At 36.3% G+C, this 18,555-nt stretch overlaps 4 protein-coding genes across 9 annotated transcripts; 2 read left to right on the top strand and 2 right to left on the bottom strand.

The window, feature by feature from the left end:
* Window positions 1-670: 670 nt before the first annotated feature.
* LOC106644542 (E3 ubiquitin-protein ligase RNF10) lies at window positions 671-5,360 on the bottom strand. 2 transcript variants are annotated; one of them, XM_014360100.2, is made up of 11 exons: window positions 4,591-5,360; window positions 3,359-3,531; window positions 3,064-3,269; window positions 2,851-2,953; window positions 2,587-2,771; window positions 2,317-2,515; window positions 2,100-2,240; window positions 1,821-2,016; window positions 1,487-1,735; window positions 1,228-1,405; window positions 671-1,154 (listed from the first exon to the last, which is right to left on the bottom strand). In XM_014360100.2, the coding sequence occupies exons 1-11, from the start codon at window positions 4,655-4,657 to the stop codon at window positions 698-700; spliced, it is 2,154 nt and encodes a 717-aa protein (XP_014215586.2). In that variant the 5' UTR covers window positions 4,658-5,360; the 3' UTR covers window positions 671-697. The 2 variants fall into 2 exon arrangements, with proteins under 2 accessions (XP_014215586.2, XP_014215587.2); XM_014360101.2 differs by lacking the exon at window positions 4,591-5,360 and having other exon boundaries at window positions 3,064-3,275; window positions 3,359-3,432.
* Window positions 5,361-6,255: 895 nt separating this feature from the next.
* On the top strand, window positions 6,256-9,191 carry LOC106644553 (beta-1,3-glucosyltransferase). The gene is made up of 10 exons (XM_014360125.2): window positions 6,256-6,601; window positions 6,720-6,803; window positions 6,877-6,986; window positions 7,198-7,386; window positions 7,454-7,584; window positions 7,660-7,840; window positions 7,955-8,090; window positions 8,157-8,304; window positions 8,376-8,649; window positions 8,729-9,191. Exons 2-10 carry the CDS (start codon window positions 6,737-6,739, stop codon window positions 8,891-8,893), a joined length of 1,401 nt encoding a protein of 466 aa, XP_014215611.2. The 5' UTR covers window positions 6,256-6,601; window positions 6,720-6,736; the 3' UTR covers window positions 8,894-9,191.
* Window positions 9,019-18,127, bottom strand: LOC106644552 (Acyl-CoA oxidase 3). 5 transcript variants are annotated; one of them, XM_023391512.2, is made up of 12 exons: window positions 17,988-18,127; window positions 12,441-12,597; window positions 11,757-11,882; window positions 11,519-11,677; window positions 11,293-11,440; window positions 10,928-11,218; window positions 10,678-10,841; window positions 10,368-10,611; window positions 10,008-10,241; window positions 9,775-9,929; window positions 9,392-9,685; window positions 9,019-9,314 (listed from the first exon to the last, which is right to left on the bottom strand). In XM_023391512.2, coding segments are annotated over exons 1-12 (2,067 nt in total). In that variant the 5' UTR covers window positions 17,990-18,127; the 3' UTR covers window positions 9,019-9,221. The 5 variants fall into 5 exon arrangements, with proteins under 5 accessions (XP_023247280.2, XP_014215609.2, XP_014215610.2 ...); XM_014360123.2 differs by lacking the exon at window positions 17,988-18,127 and adding an exon at window positions 17,788-17,913; XM_014360124.2 differs by lacking the exon at window positions 17,988-18,127 and adding an exon at window positions 17,792-17,913.
* Window positions 15,404-17,841, top strand: Ir68a (Ionotropic receptor 68a). Its single transcript, XM_089593603.1, has 7 exons — window positions 15,404-15,493; window positions 15,574-15,885; window positions 15,952-16,060; window positions 16,153-16,436; window positions 16,498-16,890; window positions 16,956-17,343; window positions 17,420-17,841. The coding sequence occupies exons 1-7, from the start codon at window positions 15,447-15,449 to the stop codon at window positions 17,687-17,689; spliced, it is 1,803 nt and encodes a 600-aa protein (XP_089449729.1). The 5' UTR covers window positions 15,404-15,446; the 3' UTR covers window positions 17,690-17,841.
* Window positions 18,128-18,555: the final 428 nt, after the last annotated feature.

Below are 18,555 nucleotides of genomic sequence, written 5' to 3'. Positions count from 1 at the left end.
CTATCTTGTTACAGCATTACTAATGTATCGAACGATCAAGTTATTCATGAATAAATAAACTCCAATGAATGAAAACGAAAATATATTTTCATTAAACGAAAATTACTTGTTTTTTTATTTAAAAAAAATTAAATACCGTTCTGTGAAAAGATAGTATGTTCACAAAATATAGGATTACGAAAAAAATCTTATGCTACAGTGAGGAGAGCTCTGATACACATCAGGCTCAAAGATATAAAGATTTCCAGCTACTTACATATCCGCAGACTCGCTGTGAGTAAGTAGTGTGCCCATTTTTGGGACAATCTTTGCACTGCATGTGACTACTTGGCAAAATTCCAAAACTTCAGAGTTAAAAGCTGTGCAACCCCATCGTTACATTTATGTATCAAAGCACAGCTGGCGTAGAGGTGGTATGCTTGTCTTGTCTTGGTGGCGTTCCAGATAAAGCTGGTGCTCCAATAGTATAATACAGGTATAATTATTGCATTAGGTTTAAAATAACAACGAAAGTTTCATTTGGCAATGCACTTTTACTTAAATTTTTCATAAACAAAGTCAAATAATATGATAATAACCTTGCATAGTAATCGTATTCAAGTCAATAAATTCAGAAAATCTTTCGGAATAAAGCATCAGTAAAATTTTAAAAAATAAAAAATTGCGAATAGAATATCCAAATTATTTTTAATAAAAATTAAGATGCCCTAGCCATATTAGTAGCGAACAATACGGTTGCTTTTGACTTCTTTTTTTTCTTTTTGCCTGGAGTGCCATCATTCCCTGCACCATCTTGGCTCATCAAATCTTTATTTTCAAGGGCTCGTACAACAGCGTCACTCAAACTTTGATTAAAAGTCGGAGGTAAATACTCTTCCATATCAGGATCGGCGCTGACTTCTGGTTGAGTGTTAATTGACAATGATCCAACTTGCGACTTTCTTGCAGAAGTGTTCAGTGGCGACCAAGTAAAAGATTTTCGTGGTCCGCTGTTTTGTAGCATTTGTGCAAAAGATTGGCTTCGACTGTTAAGTGATGACCAGCTGTTAATTTCTCCTCCAGCTGCAGCCATGAGCTCATCAAAAGAATTGTTTGTTGATGGGCTGCCTGCAAGGCTTGAAACAATTGATTCCGCTTGGGACGATGGGGTGTACCTAACAGAGAAAAATGTTAATTTTTTCAAAGAAGAAACAATTTAGAGTTATAATTGAAAAGGATAAAACTCACTCGTCTAGTTCAGACTCAGGTTGAAATTGAGGAAAATGTTTGCGCGAATCGATGTGCACATTGGCAGATGGATATTTGCCCATGATCTTTATATTCTCCTCTTCAGTAATTTTTTTTTCGCGTCTACGCTCTTGCCGTTCCTGCTTCTTTCTTTTGGACTGACGAGAATTTATTTGACCTAATTACAATGTGTTGAAAATGTTAACTGTTAAAAGTGGATCACGTTATGAAATTAAATAAAAAATTTATCATTACTAACTTTGGAAAGATCTTAAAACTTCATCGGAAACAAATGATCCCAAGTCTATCTCTACAAACTCAAACTGGCTCGTAACTGGTAAATGAGCAAGATAGCGCATTTTACCTCTTCTTTCTTCATCGATGCTACCCACTTCTCTATGCAGGAGAGTGCCGGATATTTTTAAAGGACTTTTTTCCAAGCTACCATACTGCATCTCTAACATCTTCACATTCATAGCCAAAAGATAGACATTTTGGCCAGTCTCAGCTACAAAAAGTAAATAAAAAGAGATTTTAATTTATATTAACTAATAAAAAGGGGATGAATTGTTTGGCAGTGCTATAAATATTACCTTGGTAAAAGTAATGATATTTAGGAGGTTCTGCTATTTCGCGATCAGAAGAAGAGGCATGTTCGTTATAAAAATCCTTTTCTCCGACTTTAAATTCACTTTCGGCGTTCTTGCATAAATTTTCTTGATTTTCACAATCGCTTGCAAGTTCATTGATTGCAAGTTTACGAAACTTATTCTCATTTCGATAAATAGTCTGAATGTAAGGCATATGCAATAAATAGTATCTGATTATAATTAAACAAAAAAAAGAATAAATTTTAAAATACCATTACATACCTTTATGAGTTCTTTACGATCTTTTAATTCATTCAAACCTTGTTCAATAAAAGGTATAGTATGCGAGTCAGGATACAAATTTTTTTCAATAGACAATTCGTTCTCTAATTCTTCTTGTTCTAAATTTATAATATCTTCGATCTAAATTAAATGAAATGAGTAAAATAGTAAATGTTCAACAAAAAATAAAAATATTTAAAAAGGTTCAAAAACTTACATCTTTTTCTTGAGCTAGAAGTAATTTTGAATAAGCTTCTTTGCAAGACTTTTCAGAAATTGATAAAAACTGAGCTGGTACTGGAATCTCAGTATCACCAACTGGCATTGAAATTAATGATTTTTTTTCACGACGCATTAAACGAAGGGTTATTTCATTTCCAATATTGAGAGTATCTTCATTAATTATAATTTTTACACTAGATGTTCAATATAGCACTTTGAGTAAGAATCAAGTACACTTTTTTTATAAGCCTGATATGGATCATACCTTTTTAAACCAGCTTTATAAACAGAGTAGTAACAAACAGGGCATTTAGGACCAGGTTCTTCAGACAGTGATAAATATTTAAGAATACATGGCCAGCAGTATACATGACCACATCGTGTCATCTTTGCAGCAACAGGAGGATACAAGCAAATCGGGCAAGATAAGTTCTCGGAACTTTGTATTCTCTAAATAACAAAAAAAACCTTTAAGGTTACTATACATGCTTAGAAAATTATAATAGAGTAAAATTTCATCCAGACTTACGATTTGTTGAATTAATTCCCAATCAATCAGTTTATCAACATTATTTTCTTCGTTGATTAAATATTGAGAATAGTCTCCATTGGCAGTTACGACAAATTGGCAGCTGTTAAGCAACAAAAATTTGAATAAAAACAAGTACTTTTGAACATTTTACAGTTATTTACATATAATGACCACCGAGTTATAACAGAAAAATAAAAAATATAAACCTACTTTGCCTGTAAAAATTGATCTTTATCATATTTGTGGCGCTGAGCATATGAGTGCCAGCGGTTGTAGTAGTGGCCATTGTAGCCATTTGATCCTCCTAAGGTGTGACGAGGAGCTAATTTAAAATTCAGCAGATGATTTCCATTTTTATTCTGCTTTTTACTACCTTGAACCATAACTGAGCCAAGCTCAGCTTCAGTATCAGCTACCTAAAACTAGAAAGTTTTAGATAGTGGAAAAATTTAATTTACAATGTTTCAAGACATCCATATTGTGTACTAATTATAAATGTTTTAACCTTGGATTCCTCCTTTGGACCGCCATAATACTGTCCTTTGGGTTTTGGTCTCTTATCAAAAACTTTTGTTTTCTGTGTATTGGACTTCCTTGGTTGATCATTTTTTGAAAAATTACTTGCTCTAGGTGATTCACGCCTGCGAGATGACTTTGGGAGTTGTTTTGCACCAAGGTCTAAAACGTAAAAGTTGGCTTACATTATTTTTTTATTGTCCGATTAACGGAATTTAATAGTAATGTAATGTGATATAAGAATATACTATTTTAAAATGCACTAATCATCAAAGCATTAAGTATTAATGTATATGATATGAAAGCAGTTTCATATTTCTATGTGCTAAGAAATTGATAGATTAAAATGCTTTTTCCATGTACATCCATATAATTTTGATATAACATCAGACAAAGATTTAAGTAAAAAGAATTTGTGAAATAATTATAAATAATTTTCAGGTCTGACAAGTTCTTCCAATAAACTTTGAAAAATAATTAAACCATGTACAGTAGAATTTTGTGTATATTTTTAAAACAATTTTTTCTTTTACTGGTATAAAAATATTTGTTTCCTCACTTCCTTCTTATTAACCTATTAAATTACAAACATATACCAAGCCAGCACCTCTGCACAAATCATCTTGCAAATCGTCTGACGTCATGATTGGATACACATTCACTATGCATCTGAACAAACTATACTAATTCGAAGTATTCAATAGTATCTTATTTTTTCTTTTGTTCTATTCAAAGCATATGCATAATGTATAAGCAAACAACAAAACAACTTGCGTCACGCACTTTCTAAGATAGATAAAAAAATCGCACTTGCGGGTCATAGGTCACGGTGATACAGCCGGTATTTTCTGATTAGGGTGAAAAAAACTAAGGATATTAAAAATCTAAAAAAAGTGTTAATATTTGAGAGTAGACAGAGTTATGAAGGGTAGCAAAGAATTCTACGACACATTGTCAAAGCTCTCGAGTTTTCTGGCACATATGCAACTGTACGGATAAGGTAGGTACCAAATGTAAGGACCGAAAAGTAAGTATCTAATTTGTGTTGACTTTGTTAAAAACAACAAAAACAACGTCATACGACATTGCGAGAGATGATGACAGCGTAAATAACAATTCGAACAACAATTGAACTATCTATACATGTATGAACACACAACTATAGATGTAACATATCAGTTTGATATATGTATAAATGTGTATGTATGTGATCCAACTCACCTTGACTTTTCTTCGAGTCAGTAGCCTGGCCCTTTGAGTTGAAAGGCTGCTGATACTTCTTGTCCATTATAACTAAGCAATGAGGAAGAGACGACGAGTAAAGCTGCTGATAACGATCTTGGGTTATGCTGGTTGTCAAATTCGGCTGCTGAGGTAGCCGCGGCAAGGAGGCCGCGCTCCTCGACGAAGGCGCTGTCGTTTATGAGGCTATCCCCTCCAAACGGAGAAACGTAATTTTGCTGCAGAGACTTCATTTTCTTCAGTAAGCCATGTTTCAATTGACAGGTGGACAATAGCAACGAAACCTTAATCGGATCGTCGATGAATTTAACTCGGAGAAGGATTAAACTGCGCCGCGTCGCGAGAGCCGCGACACACCGCTCTTCTCTCCTCCTGCAGAGTATGCAGAGATCGCAGACACACCACTGGGTGTATGTTTTGTAGACTTTTTTACGCACTAGTTAATCTCTGCAGGGTATACGTTATGCGTGTGTAGTTGAGGGCGCTACAAAGGTGAGGTTACCTGCAACTCTCGGGACCTGGGCTCCCGGGGGCGATAGATATGTCCGGATGGTTTTCACGTAGAGGAGAATCAGCGGATGGCGCAGTAGAGTACGCGCGTATGCGGATGATGCGCACACACGCAACAGGCTGGGCCACTAGAGGCAGCCTTCTGAACTGCTGTCTAAGGACAGTAAGGACTATACTCTGTTGCTCAATTTCGATCTCGTCGCTGAGATGGCGACGAATACGGAAGCCCAGCCCAGTCACGACATCTGCATAAAAACGCATAAGCATGCAGTAGCAGTTAAGCATAAGCACACAAGAACAAGTATAAGTGCACAAAAACACATGCGAGTGCACAAACACACGTACGAGTACGAGTACGATATACGATTGCACGAAACTATACATGCTGGCAGCATTTGCGGAATACAGCCTCTGATTTTATCATTTTGGTAAAGAGAGCACGGTGTAAGATGTACGTGAAGTTACGTGTAGAAATTATAGTAATCACTACTAAGTAAGTAGTGCCGTATGGTCGACTTTATTAATTATTCATATGAATATCTATACTTTTATAGGTCGATTTTCGGATAAAAGATAAACTGTAAACTAGCCGCAAATAGCACAAATTTTTTTAACTTTTTATTTTTTATCTGAAAGATTAGTTGCGGCTGGTTTATAATTAATAAAGTGGCTCTACTGTAAGTAGTAATAGTTATTTGGATCAGCGCCATCTAGCGGTCTTTATTTTTTGGCCAAAAGTGGCTCCTAAAATTCTCAATCAGAGCATTCAGGATTAGAGCCATTTAGTCAATTATAAACCAGCCGCAACTTATGATGAAGCTATAAAATAAAAAAATAACTATACGTGTGTTTTAGGCGGCAAGTTAACAATCTATTTTCTACCAAAAAATCGACCTCCTATGTGTTTGTACTTTTGAAGATAAATTTTCAAGCATAAGATATATTGTTAACTTGCCGCCAAAAACACACGTATCGTTATTTTTTTATTTTATAGCTTTGTCATGAGTTGCGGCTGGTTTATAACTAACTAAATGGCTCTACGCGCTAAAGCTGTGGTTCAAAAGTTTAGGGCCACTTTTTGGTTCAGAAATTCGCAACGCTAGATGACGCTGATCCAAATCCGCAACCACTCTTACAGATTGCCAATGAAAAGTTGACATTCTCTGTGCTAAGTATTTGCGCCAAGTGTACAATTTATCTTTGACCCAAAAATTGACATTGTCTATTGAAAAACGAGATGCTAAAAATGTTGTTAAAAGTCTAAGTAAGTTTGTGTTATATTTTTTAACCAATTTTTTCGTGACGACTTCAAATTTGAGCATGTGTTTGAGATGGCTTAGATAGCTTATCTAAAATCTTTGCTGTGCTTGTCTATATATGGATAAAATGAGAGATAGTAATCGATTTTCGTTGGAATGAGAAATGAAAACAACAAAATGTGATTGATGAAATTTTCACACAGTTTTCTCTTTAGCGATAAGTAAGTACATTGATAAAATGACTAAACTTTTATCAATAATAGAACTATTTCAAGTTTTTACCTCAAGTGGTTAAAATCAGCTAAAATTATTTCAATATTTTAATTATTATGTTGACAGGTAGTGGAGTAATAGAAATGTTCCTCAAGTTAAGGATCTTAGTTACTTTGATATTTTTTTCAATTTCTTCAATTATAGCGTTGGGTGAGTTTTTACCTTTCCAGAAAACTTTAAATGAAAATAATACAAATAATTAATATTTTTTTCATTCTTACAGAACCTTCTGATCTGGTATTTATTATTTTAAGTCAAGAAGAAAGCTACAATGCGGCTCAAGCTCAATTATTAGAGACTGATTTAATAAAACAATCAAGTGTTTTAGATAAAGTACGTATAGATTTAAATTGTTTTATTCACGTAGCAAATTAAACAGTCTCAGTGCTGAAAAAGTTGAATTGACTCTTTCAAAAATGTTGGCTGTCTATTTTAAGTTTTGCTTTGAAATGAACTAATTTACCTCGTTTCAGATACAATTTGTAAATACTATCTACATTTAATTCATTTATCAGATATTATTTAAACAAAATTCTTTGTTTAGGTTCCACATAAGATTATTTTAACTCATGACTTGGATGTCTTTGGATCATGGACCATTGTACCATTAATTCCATATTTAGCTAGCATCAATGTTACTGCACAATGGTATGTTTTTTGCACTGAAAATACAGTTGTAAGATTAAGTAAATTACTGAAAGCACTGGGCCAATACGATGTAGATATTTATAGGGTAAGATGCAAGACATTATTGTTGTAACTAAGTTTATTTTTTACTCATAAGTTTACTTGTTTCTTAGAATTTGTGGGTTGGACATTCTTTGTATGACAAAGAACCTACGATAATACATCACTTTGCAGAACATTCAAAAAAGTTCAAATACCCAAATCTACAATCAGGTTTTGCAATATCGAAACACTTGTTTAACAGGTCAATATTTTTCATTCAACATTCTCTTTTGTATTTTTTACTATACAGTTTTCCATAAATCTGTAAATATTTCAGTTTAGTTAAGAAAGCTGGTGATGGTACGGTCAACAGTATAGACTTCTCAGTTGATGTTTCATACGAATTTTCTAAATTTGTTTTTAATGAGAGCAAAAGTGCTCGTTTAACGCATTTGCCAGCATTCTGTATCGTTGCTACTGAAGATTGTGCCACCTATCCTAGGCCTTTTTATCCATGTGTGAGCATTTTTCTTTTTTTTTTTTAACATCGTAGCACTAATTATCGTTGTAAATTACCAGTTCCTTTTTTTTTTTTTTTTTTTTTTCAATAATTTCTCACGTTTGGGTTTCAGGATAAACTATCAGCTAAACAAAACGTTTATGTGGCAGTTAAGACTTGTACCAAGTTTCATAAAGAAAGGCTTGATATTATTCGCAAATTATGGATAAGGCATGCAGAACATGCAGGATTTTTTACTGACCAATTAGGTATGATGTAAATATTTGTATCTTTGCAATTATTGTAGCAAACTTGAAAAATTTATTATTCTTCAGATGAAAATTTAAGGGATGGAATCGTAGTTCCCAAGACTGATCAGGGTCATTGTGCAAAGACCTTTGCAATTTTAAAATATGTAGCTCCTATTCTGGATGAAAGAAAATTAGATTGGTTGCTAATTGTCGATGACGATACCATATTGAGGTACATGTGAAATTGTTGATGGTTTATTTTGAATTTGATTTGTGTAACTAATATAAAAAAAATATTTTTAGTGTTTCCCGACTATTTCAACTATTAACATGTTACAATCCAGAAAACTCTGTAGCAATAGGTGAGCGTTATGGATATAGAGCAACCAAAATTCACGGCTATGATTACTTAACTGGTGGTGCTGGAGTTGTTCTTTCTACTGCTCTTGTACATAAAATTATCAAGCCAGGAGTGTGCAATTGCCCGGTTGAAACAACGCCTGATGATATGTTTCTATTTGGAGTCTGCCTAGCCCACTTGGGAGTTAAAGTCACTAACTCGCCTCTGTTTCATCAAGTAATTGTTGAAAAATATTTTTTTGCCTAAAAATAACTCAAACGTATTTTTTATTTATTTTATTGTATAATTTCAACAGGCGAGACCGAGCGATTACGCTGAAGCCTATCTTGCCTCTCAAGAACCGATTTCTTTCCACAAATTTTGGATGATCGAGCCAGAAGAGGTCTATGAACAATGGTTCGAAGATGCTGATTTAGTTATGTTCTCAAAAAATAAAGCTCGAAAGCGCATAGAGTTATGAAAATTCGAGTACTTAATTGTGACAAAGTGAAGAAATCTTAATAACGCAATGATCTAAGATTTTATGATAAGAGGAATTGAAAGTCAACCGATGGCTGTATCAAATAAGAACAAAAAGTTCAAATGCACATATCATAACTGTCGATAATATGTATAAAATGCACAAGCACATTTTTTTATAGTTATTTATAAATTTTATTGTTTATACATGTATACAAAAATATAATAAGCGATATATCAATATTTAAGAAAAAACTTTTTTATAAAATACATAACAAATACCATAAAATTGTGCTACTCTAAAATCCCATGAACCCATAAATATCACATCACATTTTTGACTTGAGTATCTCTTTCCACCATGTTGGACGCTCCAAACAATCGGGATTCCTGTAAATAGCTTCTTCCAAATGTTTATAAATCTGGAATTTTCAAAAGTCATCCATTAAAATCCGACATACACTCGATTGTACTTAATTTTCGATTGAAAATATCTTACATTTCCATCAGACATTCCAAGGGGCGAGTTGATGATAGAATCAGGTGGCGCTATCACATCGACTAGTGATACAGCATCATTCACCAACACTTTACAAAGTTGAATTATACCTTGACGTATTAAATCATCCATTTTCGAATCAGGACTTGCGAAACCTCCTGCATAAAAATCACCCAGCCTCTTTTCAATGCACCAGGCAGCATACAAAGAGCACAGTTTGATGAGTATTTGTCTCTCGCTATCATTGAGTGCAGGTGTGTTACAGTTTTCAATGAACTGTTGAACTACTGCGTGCTACAGAAAGAACCGATTCGTCCGATTTAGTGTAAACTACAGAAAGGAAGAAAAAAATGTAACTTTTTAAAAGTGTTTCAGTATATTACCTCTGCATAAACCAAGGTCAAAGTTCGGGCATTAAAAAGCTGCGAGTCGTTTCTCGTTTCGAAATCATTGCAGCCGCTTTTTTTCAGAGATTGAATGACTTGGTAGGTTTTCTGCATGTAATAGCATGCGAGCCACTTCAAACATACAAGCAAATCTGAAACCAACGACATACGCTGCTACATAAAAAAAAAGGGTTTTTAAGAACTCCTACATTTAATTTACTTCTACTGACTGTCTGGCCTGAGTGCATCGTCTATCGTACTCGAGCTGAATTTCAACTTTAATGTCCTATTGGAATCCTCCAAGAATTTGGCCGTATTTAGTGGTGAATTAATACCCTTGCCCTGAAGAAAACCGGCGTATTGATTCACAAGCCAGTTGCTAGCCTGTTGTATGAGCACGTTGCTCTCGCCCTCGTATGTACAGTTAGCATCGTGCTCTTGTCTGATAATTCCCAATCGAGACACTGCAGCAGACAATAAATATTTACATAAAGTATTTCAAGCTAAAACAATTTTTTTTTTTTTTTTTTTTTTTTTTTCTATACATCTAAAGCCTCGAAAGCAGCGTAATTATTTTACATGCCAATGACCTTTCAAATAACCATGACCTCCGCAAGACTCGCGACAATCTTGAATGGCATCCCTGGCCGTCCAAGCGCACATAGGCTTCGTTGCCGAGGACAGCGCGTGGATTTCCATGCCCATAGCGCTGATTCTGTCGCTTTTCTCGCCGCTCATCAATCTCTCTTGAAAGTCGGTCATCAACTCGAGGAAATCCGAAGAAAATATTTTCATGGCGTACGAAGCTGCCAAGTGCGGTATCAATCGTCCTTGCTAAAAATTCAAAACTCAATCATTACGAGTTGTACAGCACACTATTAATTTGACAACAAACCATACCTGTACTTGGTACTCTATAACAGGCCACTCTTCATCCGGAGTCGGCCCAAACTGTTTTCTCGAGGCGCAATATCTAATTGCAATGCTCACGGCTAAGCACGCGTTCATCGCACATATCGACGTGATGGTGATCCTACCACCAGACAGGGCTCCCAGGGATGCACCTATTGTCATATTTAATTAACAATTGTACATTTTACAGCCTAATTTTTTTTTTTTTTTTCTTCATCCACACAGACACGCTTCTCACCGAAACGCTTGCTCTGATCCTTCATGGCGGCCACGTATTTTCCGTCAGGCGTCACATCGGCAGTCTTGTTCAGCAGACTATTCCGCGGTATCGAGTAATGATTGAACATGACGAAGCCATTGTCGACTCCGTTGAGGGCGATTTTCTCACCCAGATCACCCACAGTCACGTTCTTCGGCGGCAACAAGGTGTCGGGATCGCGAATCTTCACCCAAAACGGATGCAGGCCGTGATTGACGTTGTCCGGAGTTATCAGCTGGGCGTAAACGACCGCGTGTGTCGCACATTTGGCTTGATGGTAATAAAAACCAAAGGTACATGTAAATTGTACCGTTCACGCAAATCTTGATAAAATGAGTCCTCACCTAGATTGCCAGCCCAGCACTTGGCGGCCTCGAAACTGGGAGTGTGCAGGATGAAGCTGTCCGTCTTTGGATCGTAGGTCGCCCGCGCTTGCATGCCCTTTACGTTTGTGCCGTGACCTATTTCGGTTAGCGCGAAACACCCGCCGATCTACAACGCCGATCAGAAGTGATGAATACTACAAAGGATGAAAATCGACGTGATTGCAAATATACACGATACGAGTACCTTTCTTTGAACGATGTCTCCGATACATTCGCAGTGGTAATCAGTGCCCAGTGACATCAATACGTTTGGCACCATGCCGTACATGACGCCTACTTTGATGGGTATCGAGGCGTCGTAGTAAAAAAAATAATTTATCCAGCCTCCTTTGGAGTGATCGGGCTGGAGCAAAAGAAAACAACAAAAAGATGCACTTTTGTGAGAAAAATCGGTATGATGTTGTGGGGTAAAAGGGACTTACAAGCATATCGTTATCGATGAGTGCGTGTATTTGTGCGTTGCATCTCCTCCGGGTTTCGTCCATGGACAATGATACAGTGGGATACTTGAATGCCGGATGCGTTTCCATGAAGCTCCATATTTTGTTCTGTGGGGAGGGGAAAAAAAAAAAAAACCCACCAAAAAATTAAATTACCTATGCATACAGTATTTATTGACGCATCAATGCCAAATCGAAGAAATTTCAATATAATGCACATTTATTATGTACAAAGTTATCAGATAACTCTCGCGACGGCCTATACCGTGGCTATATATTGCAAGGAATCCGCGACAGTATACGTATACATATGTATATTGCACCACGAAGAGTAGATTTATTGACTTTCAAATGAATTTTTTTTCATAGATTTGCAGAGAGATCGACTCTTTTTTTTTTCTTTTTTTCTTTTTCCTTGACACTATACACGTATCGTTCGTATGCAATAAGCCACACACATCGTCGCGTACATTCTCCTCTCTCACTCCCGAAGATTACCTCGATTATTTATTTAGCAAGGATGTGTTAACTCTGCGTGAAGATTATTTTGTACTATCGTTTGTACGAAATTTCTTGCAATAAAAAAAAAAAAGAAATGTCACGCAACAAATTAAATTTAATGAGTACACGAGCATTCGCGCGCGTTTGCCAATTAAAAGTAATTACCTGGTATTTGATGCAATCCTCGCCTTCCAAGTGTAACTTTAGCGTTTTCCAATCGAAACTCGCTTTTCGACGGTACGCATCCAAGGGACCCCTTGCCACATCTCGCACTATGTTCTTCATAGCTGACGTTAACGTGCCAAATGTTCGCATGAACTTCCTACAACAAAATTCAAGCAAAAACCAAGGAATGGCTTAACGTCACGGTTTTTTCACCCAAACTATACCGATGAAATGTTGGTATACACATATACACAAAACAACAAAGTAACTACCTACGAGAGTATAAAGATTGTGCACGTAATATATGTACAATTGTTTCAGCGCAATATTATTGTGGAGTAGATATAAACCTCGGCGCTACTCGGATCTGCGAGTTGGTCGATCCGCAACTTCGCTACGACTAAATGATTGCAACTCTCGCGTAAAAAAAACAAACTATATACCCCCGCTGGTGTGTCTGTCCGTGCGTGCGCGCAAACGAAAGAACGGGTTTATCATCGGGGGGGGGGAGCGACGAGTGCTTTGCTTCGTCATGGCTGGCGGCTGGCGTGTACGTGTGTATTATACACCCATACCCTCGCGCTATCTTTCAATTCTTCGCGCATATATAAATTACGTATATACATCTACTTTTAATGTATTCGCTCTTGTGTCGCGAGCTTCTATTTTTTTTTTTAAGATCGGTTCAAGTGCAAATCCAGTTTTTGTCGGAAATTTTTTTTTTTTCATTTTCTTCGCTCGCACTTTTCTGTCATCTTATTGATTGCTTTTGAGACGTATAGCCACTGATTTTCGCAATAAATTCCCTCGCGATACTTGCACTGAGATATCCACTTTTGCTCTACATAAAATTATATCGGTTGTTATCAAAAAAAAAAAAAAAAAAAAAAAAAAAGAGCGGAAGTCGAGTTCCCGCAAGGGTTGGGTGAATGACCTGCGTGAGTTATAGGCATGACCATTCAAGCGCGCGGAAATGGCCCGTAAAGTATTTTTCACAATACCGTATGGAAAAGCGTTTCCCGTTGTATTGAAAATAAGTTTTCACGTAATGGGGAACCTTTCATTCGAATGAAAATTGTTACTGTTTATTTATTATACCTACTGTGTGAGAAATACTCATTTTCCGAATACTGTTGCGAAAACGATATTAAAAGTGCACCGATCATTTTACTTACTCGTAGAACAAGTTTTTTTTTTTTTTTATCGGTAGAAAATTTAATTTTTACTTAAAAAATATATGAGAAACAGTTTTTGTTGGGTCAAAGATGAAAATATATCATTATTAAACAATGGCCATTTGTGCGTGTAAAAGAGTGCAGTAATCAGACGACACGTACCTCAGGAATCCGTCGACCGATTTCAATGTTCCAGGGCTTAAAATTTTTATTTTTCCATCCTGATAGCGGCTTGGAAATAATGAAAGTTTGGAACCTTATTAAAATTGTCGTTAAGAATTTCCGATGTTCAAAATATCAAGTTTTAGTGTAGTTTAAATTTCAGTTTTTACAAAATTCATTAACGTAGTGTCGATACGAATTCGAAGAACAACCTAATCCATATTTTACCAAGTACTTCTCCAGTTCTATTGAACTGAACACGTTTGTACAGAAAAAACCAAGTAGGAAAATTATATAATGAAAAAAACTTGGCTGCCACATGTTTCACATACGTTTACAAGTGTGTAACAGAAATAATCCACTCTCTTATCTTACCGCCTTTTTGGGTCAATCGTTAAAGAAAAAAAAAACTTGTATAGTTCAATGGGTGAGATGAAATAATTTACGATGCAATGATCTGTTTTTTTTAAAATGTTTATCGACACTACTGTAATGCATTTGATAAAAAACAGAAATTTCAACTACGCGCTCAAACGTGTACTTAAACGTATACTTATTTAGATTCACAGTGATTTTGTTTTGACGAAACCAAAGATTGTTTTGTAAAACCAGTTATACCTAAGAAACTTTTTCTTTTATATACGTTGGAAAAAATGTCCGCGTTTATATTAAAGTAACTACAAAATTATGAAGTAAACGTCAATTACTGTACGAAACAAAAAACAGTAGAACAGATACACAGGAAGCTTCGTGCCAACTGATCGGCATCAGTGGTTTTCTTTACTCACAAATGCCGATTTAGTATCGATAAAAATGATAACGTTTGATTGATCTTCCTCATGTCTTATCGATACACTGAAAAAACAAACAAATATTACGGAAATACAATATTATTATTTTCATTTGCTATGGGCACAATCAACGAAATTCCTCGTTTCAACTTAAGATTATATTCACGAAACAAAGTCAACTACACCGATGAAATAAATTAAATGCACCCAAGCAATTCGAACGCAAATGAATCGCATGAAAAATGCAGGCCGGCCCAAATGATGGACGTTTGACCTGGAAACTTGAAATTCAGCCTTTCCGACCATACACGCAGTTGCATTTAAGTATTGGCTCGTTGCAGTAACAAAGTATACCCCTCAAAATGAACTTACTCCAAATGACACTCGTACAACTGATTTGCCACGCGTTTGCCGACAACAAAAGGTCGTTGAAAAACTCAATTCATCCCATGGAATGTATATACATATATATTTTTTTTGGTTTTTTTTTATATATTGGTTTATATTATAGATCATTCTATGCCCAAACAAACGATCAACTGAAAACATTAGTTCAATTGTTGATCGAGGAAGCTGCTGAAAAGAGCCGGTGCATCGTGTCGCTGCTCGACTCCTACTACCGCAGAAAAGTCGACTTGCACCAATTGCAGCCCAACAATTATTTGCCGATGTACAGGGTAGGTATATTTAATCCGAGTAATCTTCATTTTTTTTTTTTTTTTTTTTTAAATTGTCCATGATGAGCGTACATGTTCGTCCCCGCGTCACGTTGCAAGGTCTTGATAAGAGAGAACGAAGAGTTTTATCCTCCCAGAAGACGCTTGGTCAACATATTGAGAGAGAGCAAGCACGTGGGCTGCAACATTTACATCATTTTAATGACCAATGGACTGCAAGTCGCGAATTTGTTACAGTACACGGAGGAGTAAGTGGGCTGTTGTTGTTGTTGTTGTGCGAGACAATAAATGAATTCTCGATGATGAGATGCGAAACGATTCCCTATAGAGATAGGCTGATCAACGCCCAAGCAAAGTTCCTGCTCGTGTACGACTTTCGGATCTTCCACCCGGAGATGCACTACCTGTGGAACCGCGTCGTCAACGTGATTTTCCTGCGCCACTACGCGGAGTACAAGCGCCGAGCCGACGGGCAGTTGATAAAACACGAGTGGTACGATCTCAACACGATACCCTACCCGGCGCGCACCAAAGGCCTCGTGGTCACCAAGTACATCGACAGCTGGTACCAGAACAGGTTTCGCTATGGGACCCATCATTTTACACCAAAGACGAACGATCTCAGGAAGCAAAAGCTACGGTTTGTCAAACGATATACATACAATATAAGTATTTCATGCCAATGTAATTTGTTGGTTGGGCACAGGGTAGCGGTTTTCGAGCACATCCCCGCAGTTACGGAGGACGCGGAGGTTTACTTTGAAGACCAAAAGAACGTCAGCTTGAATTCCAAGCCGTTGGGCATCGAGTTCGAGGTAGGGGGTGTGAAATCAACAATGATTGATTTGTCAAGTGTAAAATAAGTACCAAGCTTATTTATGGTGATGATGACATTGTGAGCCTACAGATGCTGCTGATCATAGCTAAAGCGTTGAATTTCAAGCCGGTTTTTTATCAGCCCGAAAACGTGAAAACCGAGAGGTGGGGTAACATGAAGAACGATTCGTTGACGGGACTCCTCGGCGAGGCCAAGAAAGGCAACGCAGTTTTTTATCTCGGAGATTTTTACTATACGCGGGAGCACTTGCAAATTTTGGACTTGTCGTGGCCGTACAATACCGAGTGTCTGACATTTTTGACCCTCGAATCGCTCTCGGAAAATTCCTGGAAATTGCTCGTGCTGCCTTTCAGGTGGACATGACGACTGTACCAACTTACTTACTACAATGTACTTTCGGTTTTATATTTTTAGGCTGTATACGTGGATTGCGGTCATTTTGACGCTGTTGTTTGCTGGAGTGGTGTTTTTCGTCATTGCCATTTTTTACAAGCACAAAGTATCACGAGTTAAAGAAATGCCAAGTGAAAATGCTCGTGTCCCGAAAATGGTGATTGATTGCAAAAATTTTAAGATCCTTAAAAATCAGCCGAAAAGGGTGGAGGAGTGGAAAGGCATACATTTGTTTGCTGAATTTCAAAATAGCATTTTATACACGTACAGTATGCTACTTCAAGTATCCTTGCCGACACTACCCAACGCTTGGTCATTGAGAGTATTCATCGGTTGGTGGTGGATATTTAGTATTTTGATTGCCGTCACTTACAGAGCCAGCATGACTGCTTCTCTTGCTAATTCAGTACAGAGGTACATTTGTTTTTAATTTTCACTACCCAAAATACAAAGAACACAATTTCGTCTTTAATTTCCAGAGTTACCATTGACACTTTGTCACAGCTGGTTAAAAGTTCAGTATCCATTGGCAGTTGGAACTATGAAACAAAAGATTTTTTTCTCAACTCTTCGGACTTTAATTTACAAAGATTAGGCAATAGATACGTTATTGTGACAGATGAACGCGATGCAATAGCTGCAGTTTCCAATGGAAGTCTATGTTATTACGAGAATTACCATGTACTGCAACGTGAAAGAGTTAAAAGACAGATTTTAGAGGCAGAAATGCAGAAAAATGGTACCCATGTCAACAAGCATAAGATTTCAGATCACAATCTGCACGTTATGGATGAGTGTGTGGTAAACATACCTATTTCTCTGGGAATGGATAAACATTCACCTCTCAAGAGTCATGTTGATAAATTAGTTAGTGTCAACTGGTGTAACTTCTCTGGTATAATAATTGCATATATAAAATCATTTAATCCTTTTGTTTTTTTAGATAAAACGTATAATAGAAGCAGGTTTTGTGGAAAAGTGGTTAAGCGACATAAATCAGCAGTCAAAAGTATTAGAACTACGACAAGAAGGCACTGCACAGAAAGCACTGGTGGACTTGGATAAACTTCTAGGAGCTGTAGTTGCTCTGATCTTGGGTTATTTCTTGAGTATGATTGCTCTAGCTGGTGAGTTATGGTATTGGAAGAATGTTGTTTTGAAAAATCCAAATTACAACAAGTATCGCATGGATTTGTTCTACAAAAGGTTTTAGATGTATTTTCGAGACATCGACAGAATATACCACGTATAAACTAAACTTTAAAAAGATATTTTAACTTTTTCATTAGAAACAAAAGAATATAGTTATACCTACAGGAGTATACACTGTTTTACGCATTAGTTAAACATATGTAGCCAACTATTCAATAAATGCGATAAAGGCAAAGATGACTAGTTGTCGTTGAGATGTTGCACAATAAAAAAAAATGACACGTTACAAAAAAAACCTCTCATTCACAAAGCACATATTTGCTTAGTTACATGTATGCACATACTCTAACTTTACCTACATATTTTTTTCTGCTCTCTTTTGCCAGTACACAAACTTGTAAATAAAACTTTAAATTACTTTTTGTTGTGAAAAGGAAAATATGAATAAGTATTCAAACTGGTGATAAAACGACCATTAAAAAAACTGTCTATTCGTCACAAGAATCACGTAAACAAGAATTTCGTATGAATCAATCCTATCATACATGCTACAATTCTTGAAAAAATTTAAGTATTTTGATTCATTTTTCGCTGATAATAGCGTACTCAATATATTCCGAAGAATTATCAAGAATTGGATTTTTTAATCGTTATAATTATCAAGTACAAAATTTAATAAATCAATTTTTAAGTGCTCGCCAAGTGGCTCCAATAAGCAATATCGATCACATCCTGAATAAAATTGACACATGACCTACGAATATTCTCCGCTAGATGGTACTTATCTCACTACAAAACACGACTTACCACAAATGATAAATAACCACTTCAGAGATCGAATTCTTCCTCATCGACTACTCATAAAATAGATAAAGTTCCAAGTTTGATTTTTAACCGCTAGATGTCGACAGGTGTTCCAGAGTTTGG

The sequence above is a fragment of the Copidosoma floridanum genome, unplaced genomic scaffold (genome assembly GCF_036245765.1).
Source record: "Copidosoma floridanum isolate Cflo_tuat_1 unplaced genomic scaffold, Cflo_Japanese_pri ptg000019l, whole genome shotgun sequence".
Classification (NCBI taxonomy): domain Eukaryota; kingdom Metazoa; phylum Arthropoda; class Insecta; order Hymenoptera; family Encyrtidae; genus Copidosoma; species Copidosoma floridanum.
Note: the sequence above shows the minus strand (reverse complement) of the source record. Positions and strands in the feature narration are given on the sequence as shown.

Excerpts from the sequence above, each read along its gene's own strand:
- LOC106644542 (XM_014360100.2), bottom strand. The coding sequence starts at position 4,657 with ATGGACAAGAAGTATCAGCAGCCTTTCAACTCAAAGGGCCAGGCTACT. Across the intron at positions 2,772-2,850 it reads GGGAATTAATTCAACAAATC|AGAATACAAAGTTCCGAGAA; the intron begins GTAAGTCTGGAT and ends TTTGTTATTTAG. Across the intron at positions 1,155-1,227 it reads CCTGAGTCTGAACTAGACGA|GTACACCCCATCGTCCCAAG; the intron begins GTGAGTTTTATC and ends TTTCTCTGTTAG.
- Ir68a (XM_089593603.1), top strand. The coding sequence starts at position 15,447 with ATGACCAATGGACTGCAAGTCGCGAATTTGTTACAGTACACGGAGGA. Across the intron at positions 16,061-16,152 it reads CGTTGGGCATCGAGTTCGAG|ATGCTGCTGATCATAGCTAA; the intron begins GTAGGGGGTGTG and ends GTGAGCCTACAG. Across the intron at positions 16,437-16,497 it reads TTGCTCGTGCTGCCTTTCAG|GCTGTATACGTGGATTGCGG; the intron begins GTGGACATGACG and ends TTATATTTTTAG.
- LOC106644553 (XM_014360125.2), top strand. The coding sequence starts at position 6,737 with ATGTTCCTCAAGTTAAGGATCTTAGTTACTTTGATATTTTTTTCAATT. Across the intron at positions 7,387-7,453 it reads ACGATGTAGATATTTATAGG|AATTTGTGGGTTGGACATTC; the intron begins GTAAGATGCAAG and ends CTTGTTTCTTAG. Across the intron at positions 8,650-8,728 it reads ACTCGCCTCTGTTTCATCAA|GCGAGACCGAGCGATTACGC; the intron begins GTAATTGTTGAA and ends TAATTTCAACAG.
- LOC106644552 (XM_023391512.2), bottom strand. Across the intron at positions 11,441-11,518 it reads GAGACATCGTTCAAAGAAAG|ATCGGCGGGTGTTTCGCGCT; the intron begins GTACTCGTATCG and ends TCGGCGTTGTAG. Across the intron at positions 9,686-9,774 it reads TGACCTTGGTTTATGCAGAG|CACGCAGTAGTTCAACAGTT; the intron begins GTAATATACTGA and ends TTCTTTCTGTAG.